The 22016-nt window shown below is 39.3% G+C and overlaps 1 protein-coding gene across 2 annotated transcripts; it reads right to left on the reverse strand.

Annotated features, from left to right (window-relative positions):
- Nucleotides 1-8329: 8329 nt before the first annotated feature.
- On the reverse strand, nucleotides 8330-21835 carry il17rel (interleukin 17 receptor E-like). Of its 2 annotated transcripts, XM_013271238.3 has the most exons (19): nucleotides 21748-21835; nucleotides 20048-20393; nucleotides 18614-18641; nucleotides 17882-18028; nucleotides 15974-16080; nucleotides 14830-14944; nucleotides 14445-14489; nucleotides 13889-14028; nucleotides 13398-13469; nucleotides 13245-13299; nucleotides 12966-13129; nucleotides 12150-12194; nucleotides 10995-11052; nucleotides 10662-10807; nucleotides 10044-10103; nucleotides 9896-9953; nucleotides 9340-9447; nucleotides 8821-8877; nucleotides 8330-8724 (listed from the first exon to the last, which is right to left on the reverse strand). In XM_013271238.3, the coding sequence occupies exons 2-19, from the start codon at nucleotides 20147-20149 to the stop codon at nucleotides 8603-8605; spliced, it is 1629 nt and encodes a 542-aa protein (XP_013126692.1). In that variant the 5' UTR covers nucleotides 20150-20393; nucleotides 21748-21835; the 3' UTR covers nucleotides 8330-8602. The 2 variants fall into 2 exon arrangements, with proteins under 2 accessions (XP_013126692.1, XP_025755516.1); XM_025899731.1 differs by lacking the exon at nucleotides 21748-21835 and having other exon boundaries at nucleotides 20048-20597.
- Nucleotides 21836-22016: the final 181 nt, after the last annotated feature.

A 22016-nucleotide genomic window follows, 5' to 3' on the forward strand; every position in this document is an offset into this window, starting at 1 on the left:
GAGAAGGATTTTAAATTTGGTTCTGGAGTTGACCCAAGTGAAGAGAAACCAGTGTTGGGGAACTATGCTCTCTCTTTCTAGTCTCTGTCTTTACTCTCGCTTCAGCATTTTGGATCACCTGAAGGCTTTTCAGGGACTTTTTCGACTGCCTGATACTACAATTATTAGGCTGTCCTACAAACTTCCTGTTTTTAAGTTGTCTTAAAAACAGGGAGGGAAGACAACTAAACAGGATCTGTCAAGACAGATAAACTGCAGCCGACAGTTGCAGTTCATCTGATTGCCATAGTGCCATGTCAATCACATTTTTTCCCCAACGCTGACAAAAGGTCATATGTTGGTACCTGCAGGCATAAAAGGTGATGTCACTTATTTCCTGCAAAGCAGAACTTCGCACCTTGCCTCGGGTGATCTCAAAAGGTCACACAATAGGGTAGGGAAAGATGTCAGATATCTTTCTCTCTTAACCTCTGGTTATTGTAATGACCTACACATTTTTTTCACATCATGTGATGACTCACACTCAGTGATCGCTCACTCAGTGTGTCAACCACCACCACCAAGTGAAGAAGCCTCTTGGATGAGAAGTCGAATGTCTTTTTTAAAAGCTCTCAAGATATATCTGCACAGTTGTAGAGTTTTTGGAGGAAGCCAATGACATCACCTCTTATACCTGCAGGTACCAACATTACCCTGATGTCAGAGTTGGAAAACAAAAAGAATGATGCTGTGTGTTTAACATAACACCATGACAATCAGATAAACGTTAAGATTAAACTCAACTTTCAACTGCATCTTATCTGTCTAAACTTTTGCCTGAAATCTCATTTAGGTGTGTTTATATGAGGGCGGAAAAAAAACAACATAATGATGCCTTATTTACTTTAAATGTTAGCTTCTTGAATCATTTTCTGCTTCTGTCTGGTTTTCTTGACCTCCCAGTGAGCATGCAGTTCATTTAAGGTTTACAGTCTAACAAAGTTGTAGACAAACTGGAATTGTTTCATTCATAGATACTGGTTTTCCATGCAGAGGAAAGCCAGTATCATATGATAATAAAAGCAAAGGGAAGTCTTTGCACAACTTGAGGTTCATGTCAATATTCTTAAATTGTAAGTGGTTATATGAATTGCATTCACATCTTTTGACATTATTAGCAAAACAAAAATACATAAATGTGTTTTTAAAAAGACTGAAATTTTTCTTAGTTAGCTATAAATCTGTATAAATGTGGAAGTTTAGACTTATTGCTGTTAATATTAGCAAAATCTTGACATAAACCCCAGAGCCTGAGAAAGTGTTTTTGCTGTCTCTCCCCTGTAGCCAGGCACACTGAATGTACTACTAAACACTGTCATACTTTCAGCTGCTCCTTCACTTCCCAAGGGGTCACCACAGCAGATGGGTCCACATGTTTGATTTGATTTCAAGCTAAATGGTCTTCACATATCCTGCCATTTATCCAGCCTTCAACCTCCTGTAGTGCACTACACTAGAACCCCAACCCTATCCCTAATCTTAAATGGGTTATAGGCAAGTGGTAGAATAAGAAATTTGCATTCAAATTAAGGTTACTGTGGACAAAAATAATGATGCTGTTTGTTTAGGAAGAATTTGAGTGGACCATTTAATGTAACTACAACTTGACTTGTTGAGGTTACACTTTTCCTCATTTTCCATCACAATGATGATTCAGTAGTGGATCCTCATATAAAATATCACTAAAGTTTTTAATAATGACAGTCACATATGTATAATTAATCTTTAGTAATATGTCACTTCTTCCCAAATCCGGGGTCTGCATGATGGAAGTGAGAGGAGATATACTATATTCGAATCAAGCAGGCATGCAAACTGCTTATAAAAGTATTTCTGAAATAATGGCTCGCTCCCAGGAGCTCACTGGATTCCAGCATTGGACCGTGATAGGATCCCACCTGTGCAACAAGTCGAGTCATGAAATTTCCTCCCTGCTAAATATTCCACAGCCAACTGTTAGTGGTATCATAACAAAGTGGAAGCAAATATGAACGACAGCAACTTAGCCACAAAGTGGTAGGCCATATAAAGTCCCAGGGCAGGTTCGGTGGATGCTGATGTGCATAGTACGCAGAGGTCATTAACTTTGTTCAGAGACAATCGCTACAGATGTGCAAAATTCATGTGGACTTTAGATTAACTCAAGAACAATGTGCAGAGAACCTCAATGAACGGGTTTCCATAGCAAAGCAGCTGCATCCAAGCATTACATCACCAAGTACAATGAAAAGTGTTGGATGCAGTGGTGTTAAGCACATCTCCACTGGACTCTAGAACAGTGGAGACATGTCCTCTTGAGAGATGAATCACATTTCTTTTTCTGGTAATCATATGGATGAGTCTGGGTTTGGTGGTTTCCAGGACAACAGTACTTATCTGACTGCATTGTGACGAGTGTAAAGTTTGGTGGAGGGATTATGGTGTGAGGTCGTTGGGTTTGGCCCCTTAGTTCCAGTGAGAGGAACTCTTAATGCTTCAGCATTCCAGACAATTTGGACATTTTCATGCTCCCAACTTTTCCATCCATCCTTTTCCATCATGATTGCTCACCAGTGCACGAAGCAAGGTCCATAAAGACATGGATGAGCACGTTTTGGTGTTGAGGAAATTGACTCACCTGCACAGAGTTCTGACCTCAATCCAACAGAACACATCTGTGATGACTTACAGCGAGCCAGGACTGTCATGTCCAGCAGCTGTGTGACCTCATGCTACTGGAAGAATGTTCAAAACTTTCCAGAAACATTCCTGAACATTAAAGAAAGCCTTCCCAGAAGAGTTGAAACTGTGAGAGCTGCAAAGGGTGGACCGACATTATATTAAACCCTATGGATTAAGAACGAAATGTCACTCAAGTTCATATGTGTGTGAAGGCAGACTTTTGGCAATATAGTGTATCTTTAAAATGACTACCTTAGACACATAGCTGTGGTATTGAGTACCTACATCTTCTTTTAAACTGTTTATTAATAAGGAAGCAGACAGAAAAAGGTTGGCCTAAAGGGAGGGTGACCTGAGGGGTAACACACACATAAGGATTATTTTGAAATGGACAAAATGCACATACAAAGCTACTCGGAACTGTTGCATGGCAATCCACACAGGATCATGGTGCTAAAAACTTTTTTTTTAAACTAAGAAAAAAGGAAAAACTGGCACAGGTCATAGTAAGGTCTGTGGATTGTTTCCGCTTTGGGGAGCTTCCTTTTCTGTTGATTAACTAATTTGCAAAAGTCTCCTTGTCAGTTTTCTCAAAATGAAATAAAAATTAAATCCACATGTCAGGAGGAACCTCAGCCTTTAAGGAAGAGCATGCACTAACTCCAACAAAAACACTGATGACAATTAGCTGCTGATGATAAACAGAAATTGCACTCGATAAAGGTCACGCACATCACAATGTAGCATGTTTACACCAAAAAAGGAAGCGTTCCTTGTATATGCAGGGACTGGGGACAAACATGGCTTTGTTATTTATTTTTTAAAATATAGTTTTATTTTTCCAGCCATCACACGACCAAGGATAAAAATATTTTTTCAATTTCCCCCTGCTAAATAATTTCCAAACAATTTTCGTGTTGTACGACCAGCCAAATGTTTTGCATGCTTACTTACTGCCTGATATTAATCTAACAGGAAAATGTGTCCCAGTATATCTGAATGAAAACGCTAGTGCATGTAGCATTTTAATGTAACCAAGTTCCTTGTGTGTCGAATCGTTGCCGCGGGATGGATATATGACTATCGTATATGACTTCTGGTCTAAGAACTGCACAGAGAGGGCTCTGTTCTGTTACTGGTACTGTTTTGAGCAATGTCATTTGCGTATGTAAATCACAAGGAAGTTCGAGAAACATTTGGGTAGTACAGACAAGTGTCACTACAACAGAAACCTTTTTATTATCATTGCTGTCCAGGACGTTTGGCTGCTTTCCAGACAATCTTTAAGAATCAGAAGTGAAGCCTGTTAAAGCAAAACCCAAAGTGCTTCTAGAAGAGTCTTGCCATGGCTTTATAAATGTGGGATGGAACCAGCTTTTCTTTAAATGGTTTCTGGTACATACAAAAAAAAAAACCTGAAGAATGTCCCTAATTAACAGCTTCATTAACCCCTTCATTAATACTGATCACAATTGCTGACACAAGCAATGTGTCTGTGTCATCCCATAAGAGAACTAAGTGAATACCATCCTAATTCATTTCATGTTACCTTCATTTCAGTTTTATTTTGATAGCACCAAATCACAACCGCAACAGTTGCCTTTAGCCGCTTTATACTGCAAGGTGAAGACCCTTCAGTATTAGATGGAAAATCCCAACTACCGGATCATCCCCTATGAGCAAGCACTAGGCAATAGTGGGAAGGAAAAACTCCCTTTTAACATAAATAAGGCTGCAACAGATCCAGGCTGAGGCAGCTGGGAAAGTCTTAACTAGCTGAATGAGCACATTCCTCATACTTTTTATTCCTTCTGCCTTCTAACTCTTACCACACTATTTGCGTCGGATACGTAGCTCGTGCCACCGGGGAGATCAGGAGTGCTGATGAATCACGTGTGAGTTTACGTCACTGTCAGATAACATTACAGATGTGTTCTGGGTTACTGTCCAGCTGAAAAACTAAGGAAGGTCCCACTGACCACAAATCTGATCGGATGATGTGTCACTACCTAAACTTGTGGTTTAGCTTGAAAAGTCTTAACTAGCTTAATGAGCACATTCCTCATACTTTTTATTCCTTCTGCCTTCTAACTCTTACCACACTATTTGCGTCGGATATACGTAGCTGGTGCCACTGGGGAGATCAGTTGTGGTGATGAATCGCCGTGTGAGTTTACGTCACTGTCAGATAACGTTACAGATGTGTTCTGGGTTACTGTCCAGCTGAAAAACTAAGGAAGGTCCCACTAACCACAAATCTGATCCGATGATGTGTCACTAAACCTGTGGTTGCCTCGCATGTGAAGTAAATCAGCAGTGAAGTTTACCCACACTACTGCACCTCCCCCAAGTTTCACTTCAGTAATCACACGAGACGAATCTTTTCACTTTTTCTCAGACATTAGCAGGGGGACTGGAAATTACCAAGATTTAGACAAACAGGTAATGCTGACCTACGTCTTCTACTTAAAATCTAAGAAGCCTTATATGGGCTGAATGAGAGCTAATGTTAATGGTCTTTATTAATGCTTGTTGCCATTACTATATACACACCATAACTACTATAGTTGTCTGTAATATGAACAACTATAGCAGTCGAGTGTGGGTTAGGGTTAGGTCCTGACAAAAACAAGCCACAGCCTCAGACATATTAAGAAAACAAAACATTCAGTTGGCTAACTTTTACCAATCCTCACATGTTAACAGAAACACTTTCTGGTCCTCGTGACATAAGAATGCGAGGCTGTGGCTAAAAAGACTATCATATCGTTCATGCTGATACCAGTATGAATTAAAAGTGTAGTATGACAATTACATTGCTAGAAAATCCAGGTCTGAGAGAAAGAGCTACATGGTGGCTAGCACTGTCCCATGCAGTTAACGGAGTTAGGTTAATGAATGGCTGTAAGTTGCCGTTGAGTGTGAGTAGTTGTCTGTCCACGGAGTATCCTGCCTCTCGCCCTATGACAGCCCGCCCCCACGACCCTGATAAGGAGACATGTTTTATATTAACCAGACTCTAGACTATGTTGAAAACTATAAAGAGTAACGCTTTAAATGAACTTAAAATAATCATGTAAAGGATTTCCACCTTAATAAGTAGCTTTCTGTTAGCATTAAGTATTTTTGTTGGACTAATGTAGTTTGCATGGGTTGGATCAACTCAATTAAATAAAGTTGGACTCAACTGCAGTAAATAAGTAGATTAACCAAGTTGGAATAACAGAATTGCATAATGCTAAAATAATCACGAGGAAATCCTTCACGGGGGGGGGGGTTGATAGGTGTAAAAACATTTTATTTTGTTCATAATGTTGTTACGTCTACCCCATTGCTACTACAGTGCTGTGCAAAATTCTTCAGCCATCAATCAATCTTTATATTTTGTTTCCAACCAAAAGCCAAGAAAGAAACTTGAGAAATGATCTTAGGCAACAGTTTTCTAGGTTTTCTAAAGGTCTTTCAAAGTTTTTTTTCTTGTTACATTGGCTGCTTAACTTCCTTGTATCTTCCTTTTCAAATGAATGTGGTTTTTGTTTTTTTAAGCCACTTAACTTTGGCCTATGAATGACTGGAGGATAAAAACAGCATTTAACTCAATCAATGTTACACCTACGCATGAACAACAACAAAGGACTAATTTTAAATTGGATCCTTCTGGTATTTTGTTACTAGCACCCTGTTGCAAAACTATATCAGCTGTTTCCATTCACTTAACTGACTCCACAAGAAAGAAAGAAAAGCCAATCATAGCATAGTTTGACAGGTATAAAATGATATTTTTTCACCAAAACAGTGATTTTCCTATTAGTTGAAAACTTGGCATATCTCAGCATTGTTTGTATTTAAAAATGAGGAAAATGGACAAAAGACAGTAATGTCCTTAAGAAATAGCAAGTAAGAGTACAAATGCCTTTGCTTTCTTCTCAAACATTCTTTGAAGCCTTCATTTAAAATAATGCCATCTTGTCGCTGCAGTTATCTCTAGAACCAGATTTAACTCCTCATGACTCCAATTACACTTAAATATATACAAGGCCAGTGTTTTGGGTGTATGAGAGGCCATTAGCATTTTCTGGCTGTTCTTCAACAGGAATCTGAATGGAGACGAACATGCCAGATAAGCTGCAACTGGCTCTGATTTCACTGCACTGAGAGTGTAAGCGTATGGCAACAAAGTTAGCATTAGCCATTAAAAAAGCCTTCCATTATTTTAGGGTATTCACTTTGCAATACAAAGCACCTTGAGGCAACTGTTGTTGCAATTTAGTGTCATATAAATAAAATTGAAGTGGACTGATTATTATATAACAGATATGTTTCCTCTTGCTTATCTTAGCCAATATATATAATGTGGAAGAGTTAGGGCGCCGTGTGAAAACATTTCCTCTTCTTTGGCACATTATCAAATAAACCCTAGAGAGGAAGCATTAGCTCCTATAATGTCCAGTTTAGCAAAACAGGCAGGTTGAACAGGTGAAAAAGTTACGGCCCTCACCAGACAGCCACAATACAAACAAATGACTTTATATAATGTGATCCATTATAAACAACAGTAGCCGTAACCTTGACCCATGTACACTGATGAGGAACATTTAACTGTAGATAAGCAATAAGTTCTTTTGCCTTTGATACTTTATGTTCAGGCTGCCATAACATGTAAAAGAATAAAAGCGCTGGGTCACAGTAGCATTTTTTAATCTATTTGTTTGGGAGTGAGAGGATGTCTATACTTGCTTTTTGGCAACACGTCACTAGCATCTAGATATAAAAAATAATGAGCACATGTCGGTAAAATGTAAGAAACAGTGTTTTTCCAGTACCATGTAGAAACATCACTCTGCCTTTTTGTTTTTTTATCCACAGCCAAGCTTCATTGATGTGGAAATATTAATGACCTTACTTACAATTCAAGATGACATGGTGCAACAGTCTACATGTTTTGACAGACTGAAAAAGTACCTGGAGCTAAAAACGTAATTGATCAACCAGTTTTTGGCTGTAGAGCAACAAAATGTGGGCTGCAACTACAAGTGACGCATTTCACAAGTTGCATTGGTGTTTTATCCATGGTTTTTATATACTCGCCAATTATAGTACATCTAATAAGTAAGTAATTGACATGCTCATCATCAGGTGATGTGTTATTTATTTATTTTTTACTCCAAGTGAATCAAAATATCTTATCTAGGTGATACCAACTCAACTCTTAGTTTGGTGTCAGACGTAAAAAAAAATGCAAATTTTCCTCGCTGAAGGAAGTTGGATTAAAGTTAAAAGGAAACACCATTATCAGCAGCTCTGGCTCATGTGAGCAGGTGCGCAAGCAGTGATGTGGAAACTTTCACTGAAAACTGGGAAACAAGCTGCTGAACATAAAGAGCAAAGTGTTTATAAAACTGTAAGGACATAAATAGATATGGAGCAGCAAAATAAAGTATAAGGCTTGTAAGCTTTTGTTGTTGAGATGAAGTCGGTGTTAATGACTGCAAGTGTTTTAATGCAAATGTATTGCAATTATATTAGATTTGACATTGTAAAAACAAAAACAATATTGTGAGGAGTTAGTGCAAAAAAATTGGGTTAAATGATATAATAATGGTGCATTTAAACAATAATTAAAACAGCATTTAGTTTTGTATTTTGCCTTTTTTATTGAAAATATACATTTTGAGACAAACCTTTGTAGCTGCAAGATTAAATGAAATTTTACCTTTAAAATAACTTTCTCCCAAACAAACACAACCACACAAAATACATTAGCCAGTAACTAGAACAAGCATACAAACCAGCACCTCTGCAGAAAGCTACATACCGTTTGAAATGTCAGTGCCTACAATATATACTGAATTCAACAGAGAACTTAGTTGCTTTTGTAACATCTTTATGCCTCACACTTTGGTCATTCAGAGAGTAAGTTGGCCTTCTCGTTGTTTCCGCACTGCGGCGAATCGGGTATGAAGACCCGTCCGTGGACAACTGGCTGAGTTTGTAACACAGACACCACACAGGTGGGAGGGGGTTCTGCAACAAAACAGGAAATATGATAAGATATGCGCACGGGTAAAAGAAAAGAAAATCTGTATGGTATGGGTCAAGCAAATGAAGCCATAATCTTACCTATTTGCTTTTCACCGTTACGGACTCCGGTTATTTTCTGTTTCCTTCTCCGATACACTAAAAGAGAAGACATGGGAATTGTGATGAGGAAGCAAATCAATAAAATGACAAATTCCGTGGCTGCTTTTCATTCAAATGGCCTGCGATACTCTGATGGTACTTGTAATTGGATGCTACTGTCCATCCATCCATAAAGAGAGGAAGCCAAATTTGAATAATCAAACATCGAAGATGTCAGGGAAAGGAAAAGCTAAAAATGAGTGTTAACATTAGGACATTATTAACCAGCCTAGTTTACTGAGGCAAACTCAGCATTTACTCCCTTGCAAAGAGTCAAACATGAAACCTGCAGATACCAGAGCATGCTGCAAAATCTTTGAGTTTGATGGGCAGGCACTGGAAAAGGGCCTACATCACCACTGAAACATGCATTTACATGTTCCAATGGTACCTTCACAGTATATCCCCAAATAAAATAAAATGGTAGCCTGAAACCTAGCAAATAACTTTTCAACCTACCTGATAATAAGACATGAAGTGCCAAAGTGACACATATTACTCCAAAGAGGCAAACACCAGTCAGCACAAATACCCAGGTCAAGTCTGAACGAAGAGGTGATGAGTCACCTGCAAAGAGAATTTACAGTTTGTTAGATGATCCATCCAGTTTGCATCCTGCTCTCTGCACATTCTCAAACCCCCAATTATGTGTAAAGGAAAAACTGGTACTTCTTATTTTCCACAGAACCTTTCATCTTGAACATAATAGTATCATTAAGCATTGCACGCACAACAAATCATCCTTTTATTTTTCAAAATGATGCCAAGACACCAAACTTTAGATGCACATGCATTTGCAATTATCTCGTCTCAGAATTCCCATGGCAACAAACGCAAGCTCTGTTACTGTACTGGAAACCATTTACATTTCAAAACTGGTGCATCGCCTAAGGTTTACAAAGTTTCGTGAGAAAATAGTAAAGGAAAAGTTTGGTTAGACTACACAGGACAGAAGCAGAAATGAAGAGCAGAAAGTATTTTACTGGGATGCAGCTCTAGCAGAAATCATACTTACTGCACAGCTTCAGACAGTGGATGACAGTGGCAGCATACTCCACATCAAGCCTTTTTACCTGTGCAAATAAAAGGGATATATTAAAGCAACAGTCTTTTTTTAAAATAGGAAGTGCAAAGCACTCAAAGGATCTCCTACACAAACATACCTGAAGACATGAGTTGCAGAATGTCCCTTTTAGGTTTAAATCAACAGCTTTTTGTTTCTCCTGAGAAAAAAGACAAAAGATAGGAAAGACCAATCTTGGGATTATTTCCTGCAGGCGATATGGAAGTTGTCATGGTTTCTGTTTTTTCCTGTTTCTTTGATGTGCTAACAACCATGACGCGTTCAGGAGAAAGATATCTTGTTGCACACTAGGTCTTGCTAATCTGTTGGCAGATCCCTTTTGATTGCTGGAAAGTGTATTGTAAAAGATATAATTACTACCTTTTTGCTCTGTTGGTAGCAAATAACTTTTAAAAGTCACGACACTTTAGAGAAAATGTGAAGTTTCCTAGCAACAAAAAAGGCAACATGTAATAAACAGCGATCATGTATGATAAAAAGTTGGCATGCAGTCCGTGTAAGCGTGCTGTGGCAGGCTGCTTCAAAAAGGCAAAAGGTTATTGCATGCAGGCAGCGAACAGACATTTGTTCTGCCACTCTTACTTAGACTCATCAGATCTAATGATGAGCGAGAACTCTGTCGAAGAAATCTGCAACAAGAAATGTTTCTAGTTTAAAAAATATGTCATCGTCTGCGATGGGAATGTGTTGCACCTACCACCTGCACGTTGTGTGTTTCAGTGGTCTGACACTCAGGGGACCCCTTGGACTTCACGCACAACCCCACAGAAAAGTTTGCAGAGATCTGTGACAGCATCTTCACTTCTTCACGCCCCTCTGTTCTTGTTGTAACCAACTCCCATGCTAGATTTTTAAAGATATCATCATACATTACCGCCATGCATAAAGTCTGTTATTATCATCATTATAGACATCCATTATAGAACATGTGAACACAGTAGGGTCAATACATTGCCATAGATCATCAGAGCATCGCAAAAAATACTCACGATGTGATTAGCAAAGGTCTGAAAAAAATAATAAGTCACACCTTGGAGTCTCCCATCAGCAAAGGGGCACCTGGTCCAGGACTGAGAGCCTGCAGTAAACTGATGAAGACAGATCAACATTTTCGAGTGTTCTTCATCGAGCTGTTATATCAAACACACTACTCTTAGGTTTAAGAGAGCTTACTAAAATCATTGTTGCATACCCATAGAAAATAGTTTAACAGTCTAATAATAATACTTCTGCTTTGCGTTTAGGACTCAACTCTCACTTCTGAAATGCAGATTTGATCACAACTTCCTGTTATTGGCTCAATAATTGGCTTCCTGTTATTGGCTCAATAACAGGAAGCTGATATAATAATAACAAGAACTCTAGTATTAAATAAATACATGTTTTTTAAACTCTTTATTACTGAGTTAGTGCAAATGCAAAAACTTGCATGTGTAAGAATTGCAACCCAGAAGCATTGCTTCTTGTAGGCAGTTTCCTGCTTTTGTAATGAAGGGTATGGATAATTAGGGCCTCCTTGTCAGAGTGTTGGTGACCCGGATTGTCGTTAGCTTTCTGAGCCGGAGAATGTCAGTGGGCATAATGCTTTTGTTTTTTAAAAATGATAGCAAAAATGACAAACTCATGGCATCAGAAGAGTAAACGATGATATCATGGTATCATTATCCAGCTTTTTAAGCCTATTTGGTTGTTAATTCTATACGTGCAGTCTTTAAGTACCAGGGACCGTGTTAATTTAGGTAATGGCTCAAAATAACTACGCATGTCAAGATGACTTCCAAGTGACAAGAGAGAACTTGATAAAAGCCTGATAAAATTAAAACATAACATGGCATATAACATGCTATTAAGATAGCCATGGAGTTTTTCCATAATGACCCAGCTAGCTTAATAAGCCAGCTTACAGCAGTAACGTCACATACTGACCAAGAAATTAAATATATCTTCTCAATCTTATTGTTTTTAAAGATGTCACACTATACCAAGGTGATCTCAGTCATCTGAACTGTCAGGTCAGTTCTGATATTTGAGTTGCATTATGCTAATGTGATGCAAAGGTCATTTTGCAATCAAATACAGAACGCAGAAAATAAACTGTTTTGTTTGTTTCACTGTTGCTAGCGTATCAAGTTGACATGCCCTAGTGAAATTTGTGGAATGAAAAAAGCAAAAGAAAGATTGTTACCTTGACGCACAGTCGATCGTGGGGATCCACCTTAGAGAATGCTATCTGAAAAAGCATTAAAGAAGTTTTTGTGAATGAATCACGAGTTCTTATTAATAAAGAATTGCAGTTACACAAGTGATGATCTAAATCATTAGCCTGGGTGACTCATGTTGTGTTTAGATTCAGAGAGCTATATTTGTCTTTCAAGTGAAGCATCTGCCTAAGTCTTCCCAGCCTTCAGCCTAAATGTCTTGTGCCAAAATAAGGACTCCTATCCCTTCATTCTTCCAATATACTTTATATGTAGGTCTGGCTTGACTTATACAAACAAGAAACCCAACTCAACATTTATGTTGTCTTAGGAAAGTTTGGAATGAATGCATGCTCTTGCTTTTGTTCGATTACAGCAGAAAGTTCCTAGCTATAGTGTTTATGTGAAAAATGACACGGTTAAATAGTGAGCACTTTTATGTGATCGTTTGAGGCTTTCACCTTTTAAAGAGGTTTCAACTACAACAACAAGCTACATCTGAAATCAGATCAGTCAAGATGATGTTCCACTTCAAGCTGACATGTCCGCATTCTTGGCATGTGCTAATAAAGGTGAGTGACTTTTCTGTGACTCATCTCTCACATAAGACCAGGCACCTGACTGTCAGGTTGTTCAAACCCCTCTCAAGCCTCTCCGTAAACTGAGTGAGAGTTCTGGCTTGTATGTGTGTGCTCATGTGCAATGTTGCCTAATAAGGGCATCGGCTTAGTTACACTTAAGTGATTTGTAAGGATAACCAAGCTTAAGAAAGCTTGCTTAGTAAATATCTGAAAGGTGTGTACCTTTTCTCTGGTAACATTCTGGGAGGAGTGTGGGAAATCCACACAGATGCCATCATCTCTCATCTGACACAATGCAGCCAAAGCTGTAATTGGACAAGCAGGCTCCCATAACAAAGTCTCCTCCAGTGGATCAAAGGTGATTCCAAACCACAGTTCCTCAACACCTGCAGGCGAATGAAGTCATAGGATTATGGATTGTTATGATACACCATCAGCTTTCAAATGTTACAGCACAAGCTGGCAATTTTCTCATCTGTTTGAATGAACAATGTGACTCACGGTCTTTGAACGGGCAGACCTGGACTCTTGGGGCGTCCATCACCGCTGACCAGCCCTGTGATGAATTTATCAGTGATTACTGAAGGTCTTTCATGGAATTTATGGCAGAAACTGAAACTGATTAAAGACTGGGAGTGTGAGCCATAGCATTACCTCAATGCAGAGGCAGGGCAAAGGTCGAGAGTATGGGAAGGTGGCACTCTTTATGGGCTGCTCCTTCTGTATCTGAAAAATGAGAACAACTTTTGATTATTTGTGGAATGACTGTCTGGGTAACAGTTAATGATGGTTCTTGTGTTCACTGTGCACATTTTTCACCAGCGGCAAGACTTTTGAGTCCTTACTGTTTCAGCTGTCCTTTAGTTCGGGGAATACCGCGCAGTCCTGATTGCCAGTTATATAAAGCAATTTAGTAAGTGAGTACATTTAAATTTGATTCACACAGGGAATAACCCGATGACTCACTTGGGGATGAAAGGTCATAAGCGTGGCTTAGACCTGTTATGCTTTTCTTGCACTGTTACATAATGCAACATTACCCCACCTCTCGCAGATCTCACTTTATATATATATATTCATATTATTGAGGAACAGAAATAACTGCTCTGATTCCACTCATATTCATTCCAATAAGAGTCTCTCACCAGCGTATAGGCCCCTGTGCCAGAGCAGATGAAATCCTTTCGGCAGAGACGGAGGTGGTAGTTGTGATCGTTAAGCATGTCTGAAACGTTTACACTCAGCTCCTTCTTGTCTGGGTTTACTTTGTACGACAGTCTGCCAGCTGAAAGAGACATGAAACAATCAGACAATGAAAACAAAAAATTAAAAGGTCCAATTACATTTTATTTATATAGATATTAGATATATATTTATATACATATCACAACAGCAGTCACCTCAAGGTGCTTTGTAATGTAAGGTAAAGACTCTACAATAATACAGAGAAAACCCCAACAATCAAACAACCCTCTATGAGGAAGTAGTTAGCAGCGGGAAGGAAAAACATCCTTTTAACAGGAAGAAATCTCCAGCAGAACTAGGCCCAGGGAGGGGCAACCGGTTAGGGGTGAGGAGAGGAGGACAAGCCCTAAAAATGCATATATTACTGCATATTTGATATTTCATTTCACTGCACTGCATTCATTAAAACATGTAAGGAGAAAGCATATCAACTAATATAATTATATTTACACTTACTGATGCACTCCGGAACAAGTCTTCTAAAATCTTCATGACTACATCCTGTTGAGAAAAGTGAAGCACTTAAAAAAGAAACAACTCATGCGTGAAACAATTCCTCTCATTCACGTGTCATCACACATGTGGGAGTTGTTTTCACACAGTACTCACTTAAGATAACTCGCTTAAGATATTTACACTCTTTGAATCATTGACATTCATCATTACAGAGCAGCGGAACACACTGCAAGGTTTCCTGTTTTTTCTACCAGTTACAAGGAAATACTTGGCAGGGCTGGTTGTGTAACACTGTTTATTAGTTACCCATGGTTACAGTCATATGCCCTTGAGTCTGTGTTTGCATATTTATGCAAACACATGGACAAAGTGCATGTAATACTACCTGGACTATGATAGGTGCTGGTCCAGGTCATTCCACAGTAACTTGGGACTGTTGTCACCGTTACTTGCACTTGCTGGTTTGGAGAAACTTCAGTGCAGTTGTTCTCAACTTCAACCTGCAGGAAAGAGGTGGGAAAAAGCACACAAGCTGTCACATGTCTGTTAAACGCTGCGCCGTGTGGAAATATGCTGAAAGGACCACATCTGTTTCAGAAGCAAGGCCGATGGAAAGCCAGTTAGCCTGGCCGGACCACTGTTGTGACAATCACAACAATGAATCTGTCTACCTGAGAGACCTGAAGGCTCCAGCTAGACTATGGAAATATCCATAGGCACGGTGATGCTAACCAGTGGTTTGCTCTGAGGCGTTAAACTGTTTATTTCCTCTGTCACTGTTTTCATGTTACAAAATCATCTACAAAGTGGGGTGTGCCTCTGACTGAGAAAAGAGGACACACCACAAACCCGGCAGCGATCAAAATTTTGGTATGCCACAAAACATTATCAGTGCTTGATGATCTTTCTGACTCAAATGAGGCCCATAATTTACAAGATGGCATGTTTTTTTAATTACACATGAAACAGACTGAGATCATAAACTCATTACAAAAGTATTTATTGGGTTAACAGATCACTGGAGTTGAGGGTTGGTTTTCTTTCTGCTTCTTTACTCCTTTTTTTGCAGCCTCACCCACCTGTGGGCCATTAGAAAGAATGCAGGTTTTACTCTGATCTGGAATCTTTTAAATACAGTTTATGTGACACACCGATTTCACCATCGTGGGCATCAGCTGGGGAATGCTTTTCAGCTCCGTAACCTTTGCGTAGGTTACAGTGGCATATGAGTCAGTTTTCCAGTGACCTTTAAGAGCAAATGGGATGTCCCAGATGTGTGGAAAAAGGTCATATATTTTTCCTGACCACAAGATGAGAGGAACCTGAAGGATATCGAGAGCTGCCTCATCAGCAAACTCCCCGGTTTGCAGGAAGGGAAAGACAAAAGAGGACAGGAAGGCACTATTGGCTTGGCAACATTTGAGTGATACACACAGCACATTTAACAGAAAAGCTACTCTAGCATAACACTCTGGACTAATTAATGTCCCACAAATACCCAGCGATGCCAGATGTGCTAGGGGTTTTACCTGCAGTCCAGACATCCTTTCTCTTGATGCCCTTGTGAAGCTAAAGGTTTTGCACCTCATCATCATCCCTGCGGTTGTGATACAAAAGGACACGCCGTGGATGGAGTCTGTGGAAACATAATCCAGAAGACATTTTGAAGTCGCTGTAGCAGTAACCAGCACCAGCCAGTCAGCCATTCAAAATGTTTTTGAATGGTTGATCAGTTATTTTGGTGCAGGTTGGCACTGTTTTAGGTGCCACACAGGAAGAAATTATTTAGGTACTTTCTTTTTTTCTCAGCAAAGGGTTTCCTCAATTCCAAGACGGATAGTCTGGAAATCTACCAGGTTTACTGTATTACGCTGTGCACATGGATGGATGTGTCTGATAATGTGTCTTCCTGTGTAAACCTTATCAGATTGCATGGGTTGTCAGCATTATCAGGAACATGAAGTGTCAATTGGCATGTTTACCATGCAAAAGCAGAAGTTTTTTCATGGAAGCTCGTTGCATTTTATAAAATGTGACTTCCTTCAGCAAATGCCTTTAAAGTGTGTCATCAGCGGTTATCATCTCTAACATCATTCGTTTCTACGTTGACTTGACTACACCCTAAGAGTTCCATTTGGCGCTTCCTTGTTGAGGAAGTTTTGAATAAGAAGAAAAGAAAACAACTGAGTAAGGACCTTGGTCCGACATTGGACACCAAATAATATCACATGACATGTATCTGTTGGCATGAGTGTGTTAGGCATGGGCTCTGTTTAGTTAATGATTGTCCTCCAAAAAAAACTAAAAAGTCCTTCTATGTATAACTTAGTTAATTACATGCAATAACTTCAGTCACTCAGCACCTCTTTGTCAAAGTTTCCTTCAAGCTATACTGATTCACCACACCTACGTCTTCTGTGAAAACAGAAGGAAGATTTTGTGGTTTAATAAACAGTTTGGCTTTGAGAGGATTCAGCATTGTTGCTTTCAGGACAATTACTTCCAAGTATCAAAAGAAATTCCGGTGTAGTGTTTTAACAGCAAAGTCACATCTGAAATAAACAGCCCATACCAGGATGTAGGCTGTTTTAAGTGAAGAAGAGTGAATGACAAAGACGCCACACTGAACATGTAGAGATCAGTGTGACATCGGCTGTCCACTGACTCCTCGCAAAACATCAAACGGGCAGGTACGCTAAAAGCATCAAAGTGGTACTGGGATTATCTTAATGTGATTTCTGGGCATGTTTACATGTGAACTTAGTTAAATCGTTTTGGAAACACACTTTAGCTGAGTGCCTCTGGCGCCAAGCATCGCGCTCCAGCGCCGAAAAAAGACCACACACAGTGTGCACACAGGGTGATACACTGAGAAAATGAAATGCTATAGTTGAATTGACAGCATTAGTCTACTTCTGATTGAAAGTGAGATTATCTTTTGAAAGTAGGAGATCCAGAAAACTGTCTAAAAATAGTACAATAGCATCAGGTGGAGGATTTGGCAAAAAAGTGGATAACAGGGACTTTGGGAGGTGGGACATAAAGCAGGGAACAAGTGGGAAAAGCAACTTGGATGGTAAACTGTACATGGAAAATGATTTGGTGCCAAGCTAAACACTGCAACATGGAGCTCAAGTGTAACTGGATTTTAATCCTATAATAGCTTTTAATAAGTGGCCAAACTAAATAATACAGTAGGGTGATACACTGAGACAGTGGTTCAGTAATTTGGCATCGCTGTAAGACTAAGAGAAGTCAAAGACTAGACCCTGTGCGCCATGAGCCAGTCGGTGTATGGATGCCAAAGCAAATCTCTGTTCACCCAAACAGATTTTCATTCATTGCTTGCCCTGTAAAAGCTTTTGACATTTTTGAGCACATGCATTTCCTATAAACAGCTATCGCTGCATCTATTTTAAGCCATCACACTTACGCACCAGTGACTTGCACCACTGCTTTGATTCCGAGCCGCAGCGAGCACTTCTGCATCCTCTCACACTTCATGACCGTGGAAAGGCTGACGTTGTGGAACACGGTGGTGTTGAGACTTTCAGTGGGGTTCTCGCATGGACGTGGAAATGAATCTACACAGCAACAGGGACAGAGAAATATTTTTTAAAAAACAAAAAAGTTATGCTGTGGGATGTGTGAGGGAAGGTGTGGATTTTGTGTCCAAATGTGGGTAAAAGGATCTTTGAAGTATGCTTACTTATAGAGAGAAAACCACAGCAGCGTTCCCACATTTGCCGTCTGCTATACAAAGCATCTGAATTTCTCTTTAGCATTTTAAACTTTATATTTCTTTAAGTATTTTGTGCAGAGAGTACAGGTAGCAGCAATGCACTGCTTGTTGAGCTTATCGTGATTTTATCACGTCTGATTTGCTGTGTGAGGGAGGGAAAAAAATCGTTTTAATGCTATGGGTGGGGCACATTTAAAGATCTTTGAATGTGGTTACTGTTTTTCACTTTAGTTCAGTGGCACGTAATGGTCTCTGTGTTGTTTTACAGACCTTTTCAACCCAGCCTTGAATTCTATGTTAAATGCTGAATGCAGTTGCTTTGACAACATTGCAGTAAAATATAAAGGCTTTTCAAGTTATTGTGCAAATAAATACCCAATGGGCATGCATGACTGCAGGTGTAAAGTGGTAACAAATCTTTACTCACAGCCTCCTTTGGTCTTGCAGTGAAGTCCCTGCAAAAAGAAAAAGAAAATAAAGAAGAAAACACAGAGTTATTCATGACAGGCTCTTTTCTGTGAATTCTGTGTAGGAGTTTTATCAATAAAGTTACCCTCGAAGAGAACAAAGGTAGCAGCTCTGCAGGACAGGGAATTCCCAGACAACAATGAGTCTTTACATCCTCATTGCTCCTTTCAGGTAAAACTCTGCCTCTGTGTGTGTGTGTGTGTGTGTGTGTGTGTGTGTGTGTGTGTGTGTGTGTGTGTGTGTGTGTGTGTGTGTGTGTGTGTTTAACCCCACAGCAGGAGCACTGTAACACAGTTGTCTTTGGTTAATTTGCACAAAGTCAGCTAACAGCAAGAATTCACCCACAGATTCAAAGAATAATAATAATAACAACAAAAACAATAATAATAATAACAATAATAATAATAATAATGAAGGAATGTGAATCACGGGGGTCTTTAAGTAAAAATGTTCTGGCCAATGCATCCTCGTTCATTCACCAGTCAAGTATGTGAAGCCTATTTCATAAGTCATGGCGCCAGAATAAACAGTGCCTTCAATTTTATGATGTTGGGAATGTGATTTGTAACCAACAGCAGCTTCAGGAGTTTTTTGTTGGATTGTTTTTTTAAATGAAATCTCAGCCTTTTGGATCTACCACCCATGAGGTACCTCGCAGTACCTCCCACGTATGATGATGTTTTGACTGTAAACACATCTCTAGTTCATCTTTCAGAATGGTAACCGACTGTCAAACTGTTTTCTTGCTACAGTGAGGCGCTGAGTTACACTATTAAGCACGTACACATGTAGAAACCTGCAGATGATAAAGAGCTTTATCTTTACTGTACTCATGCAAGACAGGGTGGGTTAGAAGGAAAAGGAAGCTCTTAAAGTTCAGGTCACTGAAAAAGAGTAAACATGTGGTGTTGACTATCTACCCTCCACCTAGATTCATTTGCAGTTGTTTCCTCCTTGGGCTCCAGTAAATGATTAGCTATATTTACTAACTCATTTATCACCACCTCCTTTAACATAAGCTCAACAGAAGAGGCTTCGCAGGATGTAGTTTGTAAAACTGTCTTCCAGTAGGTGAATCAGAGTGTCATTAACTGGCTTTCATGTGGTTTCATTCTATGTAAACTGAAGAGCCTTTGAGATTAGAATTGGATCCATCACAAATCAGATTTAAGTTTGATCACAGCCCCATTAATGACCACAGCTGTAAGAGTACAGAACTGATTATAAACACCTGTATATTTCTGTTATTTTCACTCACTAAAAACAGACAAATTGGCATATTAAGAAGTATTTTTACACACGTTCATCAGCAGCAGTGACTAATATCAGATGCTAATATAGAACACAATAATATAAGCTGATCATGTGATTTTAGCCTTGTTGATTCTTTTACCTGAGAGCACCTCATACATGTCTCCAGTCCAGGGTTTTCACCTGCAGCTCCAGTCAGACGCAAGCAGCAGTGCACCAGCAGCAAGCCAGCCCACAGGATCATTTTACTGGCCAGGTGTGGACACTCTCTTCTTCTTTCTAGAGTCCTTGAAATCTGTGCCTCTTCTAGTCCTCTCTAATCTTTTCTCTTTTTCTTCTTCAGGTGGGGCTAAGTGACAAACTCAGATGTGAGCTTGACGTAGTTGAATGGTGAGGTTCTCTGGTTTGTTGTGTCCTGGATGTGATGATATCCAGCGTGTAGTGCGAACCAAAGGGCTCCAGCTGTTTTGTGTGGGAGGCGGGGCTCTCTGAACGAGAGAATAAAGTAGTAGTTTTTTTCCTTTTCAGCAGTTCTTTCCACAAGATGTGATTTTTTTTTTAAACAGTACATTTCCTCAGTGTACAAAACTTCTTCGGAACCTTTCTACTTACCTGTCACACTATAGCGAGCTGTAATTATGTGGAAATGGTACTGAAACCCAGTCACAAACCCTCTCACCCACGCCAAAATCCACATGCTGTGACAGGATTTACTGGAAAGGTGCAAAATTTCACATCCCTTTTTTTTTTTTTTGCATAATTTCTTCAATTCCTATTGTGTATTTCGGAAAAAAAAAAAAGAAGCTTCAGGAGGAAACCCTGTGGTTTGCTGTGGTTGCAGCAGTCCCCTTTTACTGACTGGGTATTAAAATTAGAAAAGGTAAAGCAGTTTGGGGACTATGGGAAGAGCTTGTTCTTAACATCTGACTGACCTCTTAAATACTTTCGCTATATTTATGTTTTGTAATAATAACTCCTCACATTTCACTCCTGAGTGTGTGAAATAAGCTTCCTCTTGGGTCAACGTTGCTTTACCTTATTTGGGCATGGTTCTCAGAATTAAAATGAGCTGGAAGCTCCACTCACGTACACTGCCATTTATATCTTAGTCATTTAGTTATCTTCCAGTTGTCTAAAAGCATGTTCTGGCATACTGAGTCATTTACACATTGCACATTATTCTATTCAAGTGTCAAGCTGAATTTCTGTATTGCTGAGGGGAACTACTACACTGGGGTTGTCACTACACGCTATACATCAATCATTGTCTTTACATTTTAATTTTGATTAATTTTTGTTAAATTTTATTTATTTATTTCAAGTTTCAAAGTATGGATTACACATCTTTTTGGCATAGACTCTATTATGCCTACACACTTTTCAGTTTTCAAATTTCCTATAATGTTCTAACTCCTTGCAGTGAATCACAGATGACATGACAGCTTTTTCCCCTGAGGATGTACTCACCTTCCAGTTCTTACAGAGTTTCATAACATCTCAGTTAGATCAAAACATGCATGTTTCACAGAGGAGTCAGTGTTAGAAAATAAAGAAAGAGACTTGTTGAGGCAAACTTCCTGCTAATGATAATACTGGGAAGAAGAAGAAATTACAGCTTTTCCAGCATATACACGTTAATTTCTTGTTATCGGATAGCTCTAAGTGCAGTGAATCATAGTCCAGCTAAATATGGGTCAAGACAAGAGTTATACCTAATGTCTGGGAGAACATCAGATCTTTCCTTTGTGTTTTTACTGTAAGGTGTTGTCTTTCCTTTAAGTGCTGTGTCATAAAATAACTTGAAAGATTAAGGTCATAAAAATGTTGAGAAGCTGACTATACCTGACTTCTTTCAGCTGTAACTTCTCTGACTCATGACTCAGTGGACTTAAAAACAAGCACTTTTATGGCATGAAGACAAAACAACATGCTCTCCCATTGGGAATAAAAACAATGAGTCTAGTCACACCTGACTCTAATAATAGATTATCAAGCTGCGTTGTGACAAGTATTGCATTAAACTACCCTGAGATGCGTAGGCGATCTCCAGCCAACACACCCAACTGACTGAAGTCAAATGAAGATACAAACAAGATTTGCTTGCAAATGGT

Source organism: Oreochromis niloticus, linkage group LG17 (assembly GCF_001858045.2).
Source record: "Oreochromis niloticus isolate F11D_XX linkage group LG17, O_niloticus_UMD_NMBU, whole genome shotgun sequence".
NCBI lineage: Eukaryota > Metazoa > Chordata > Actinopteri > Cichliformes > Cichlidae > Oreochromis > Oreochromis niloticus.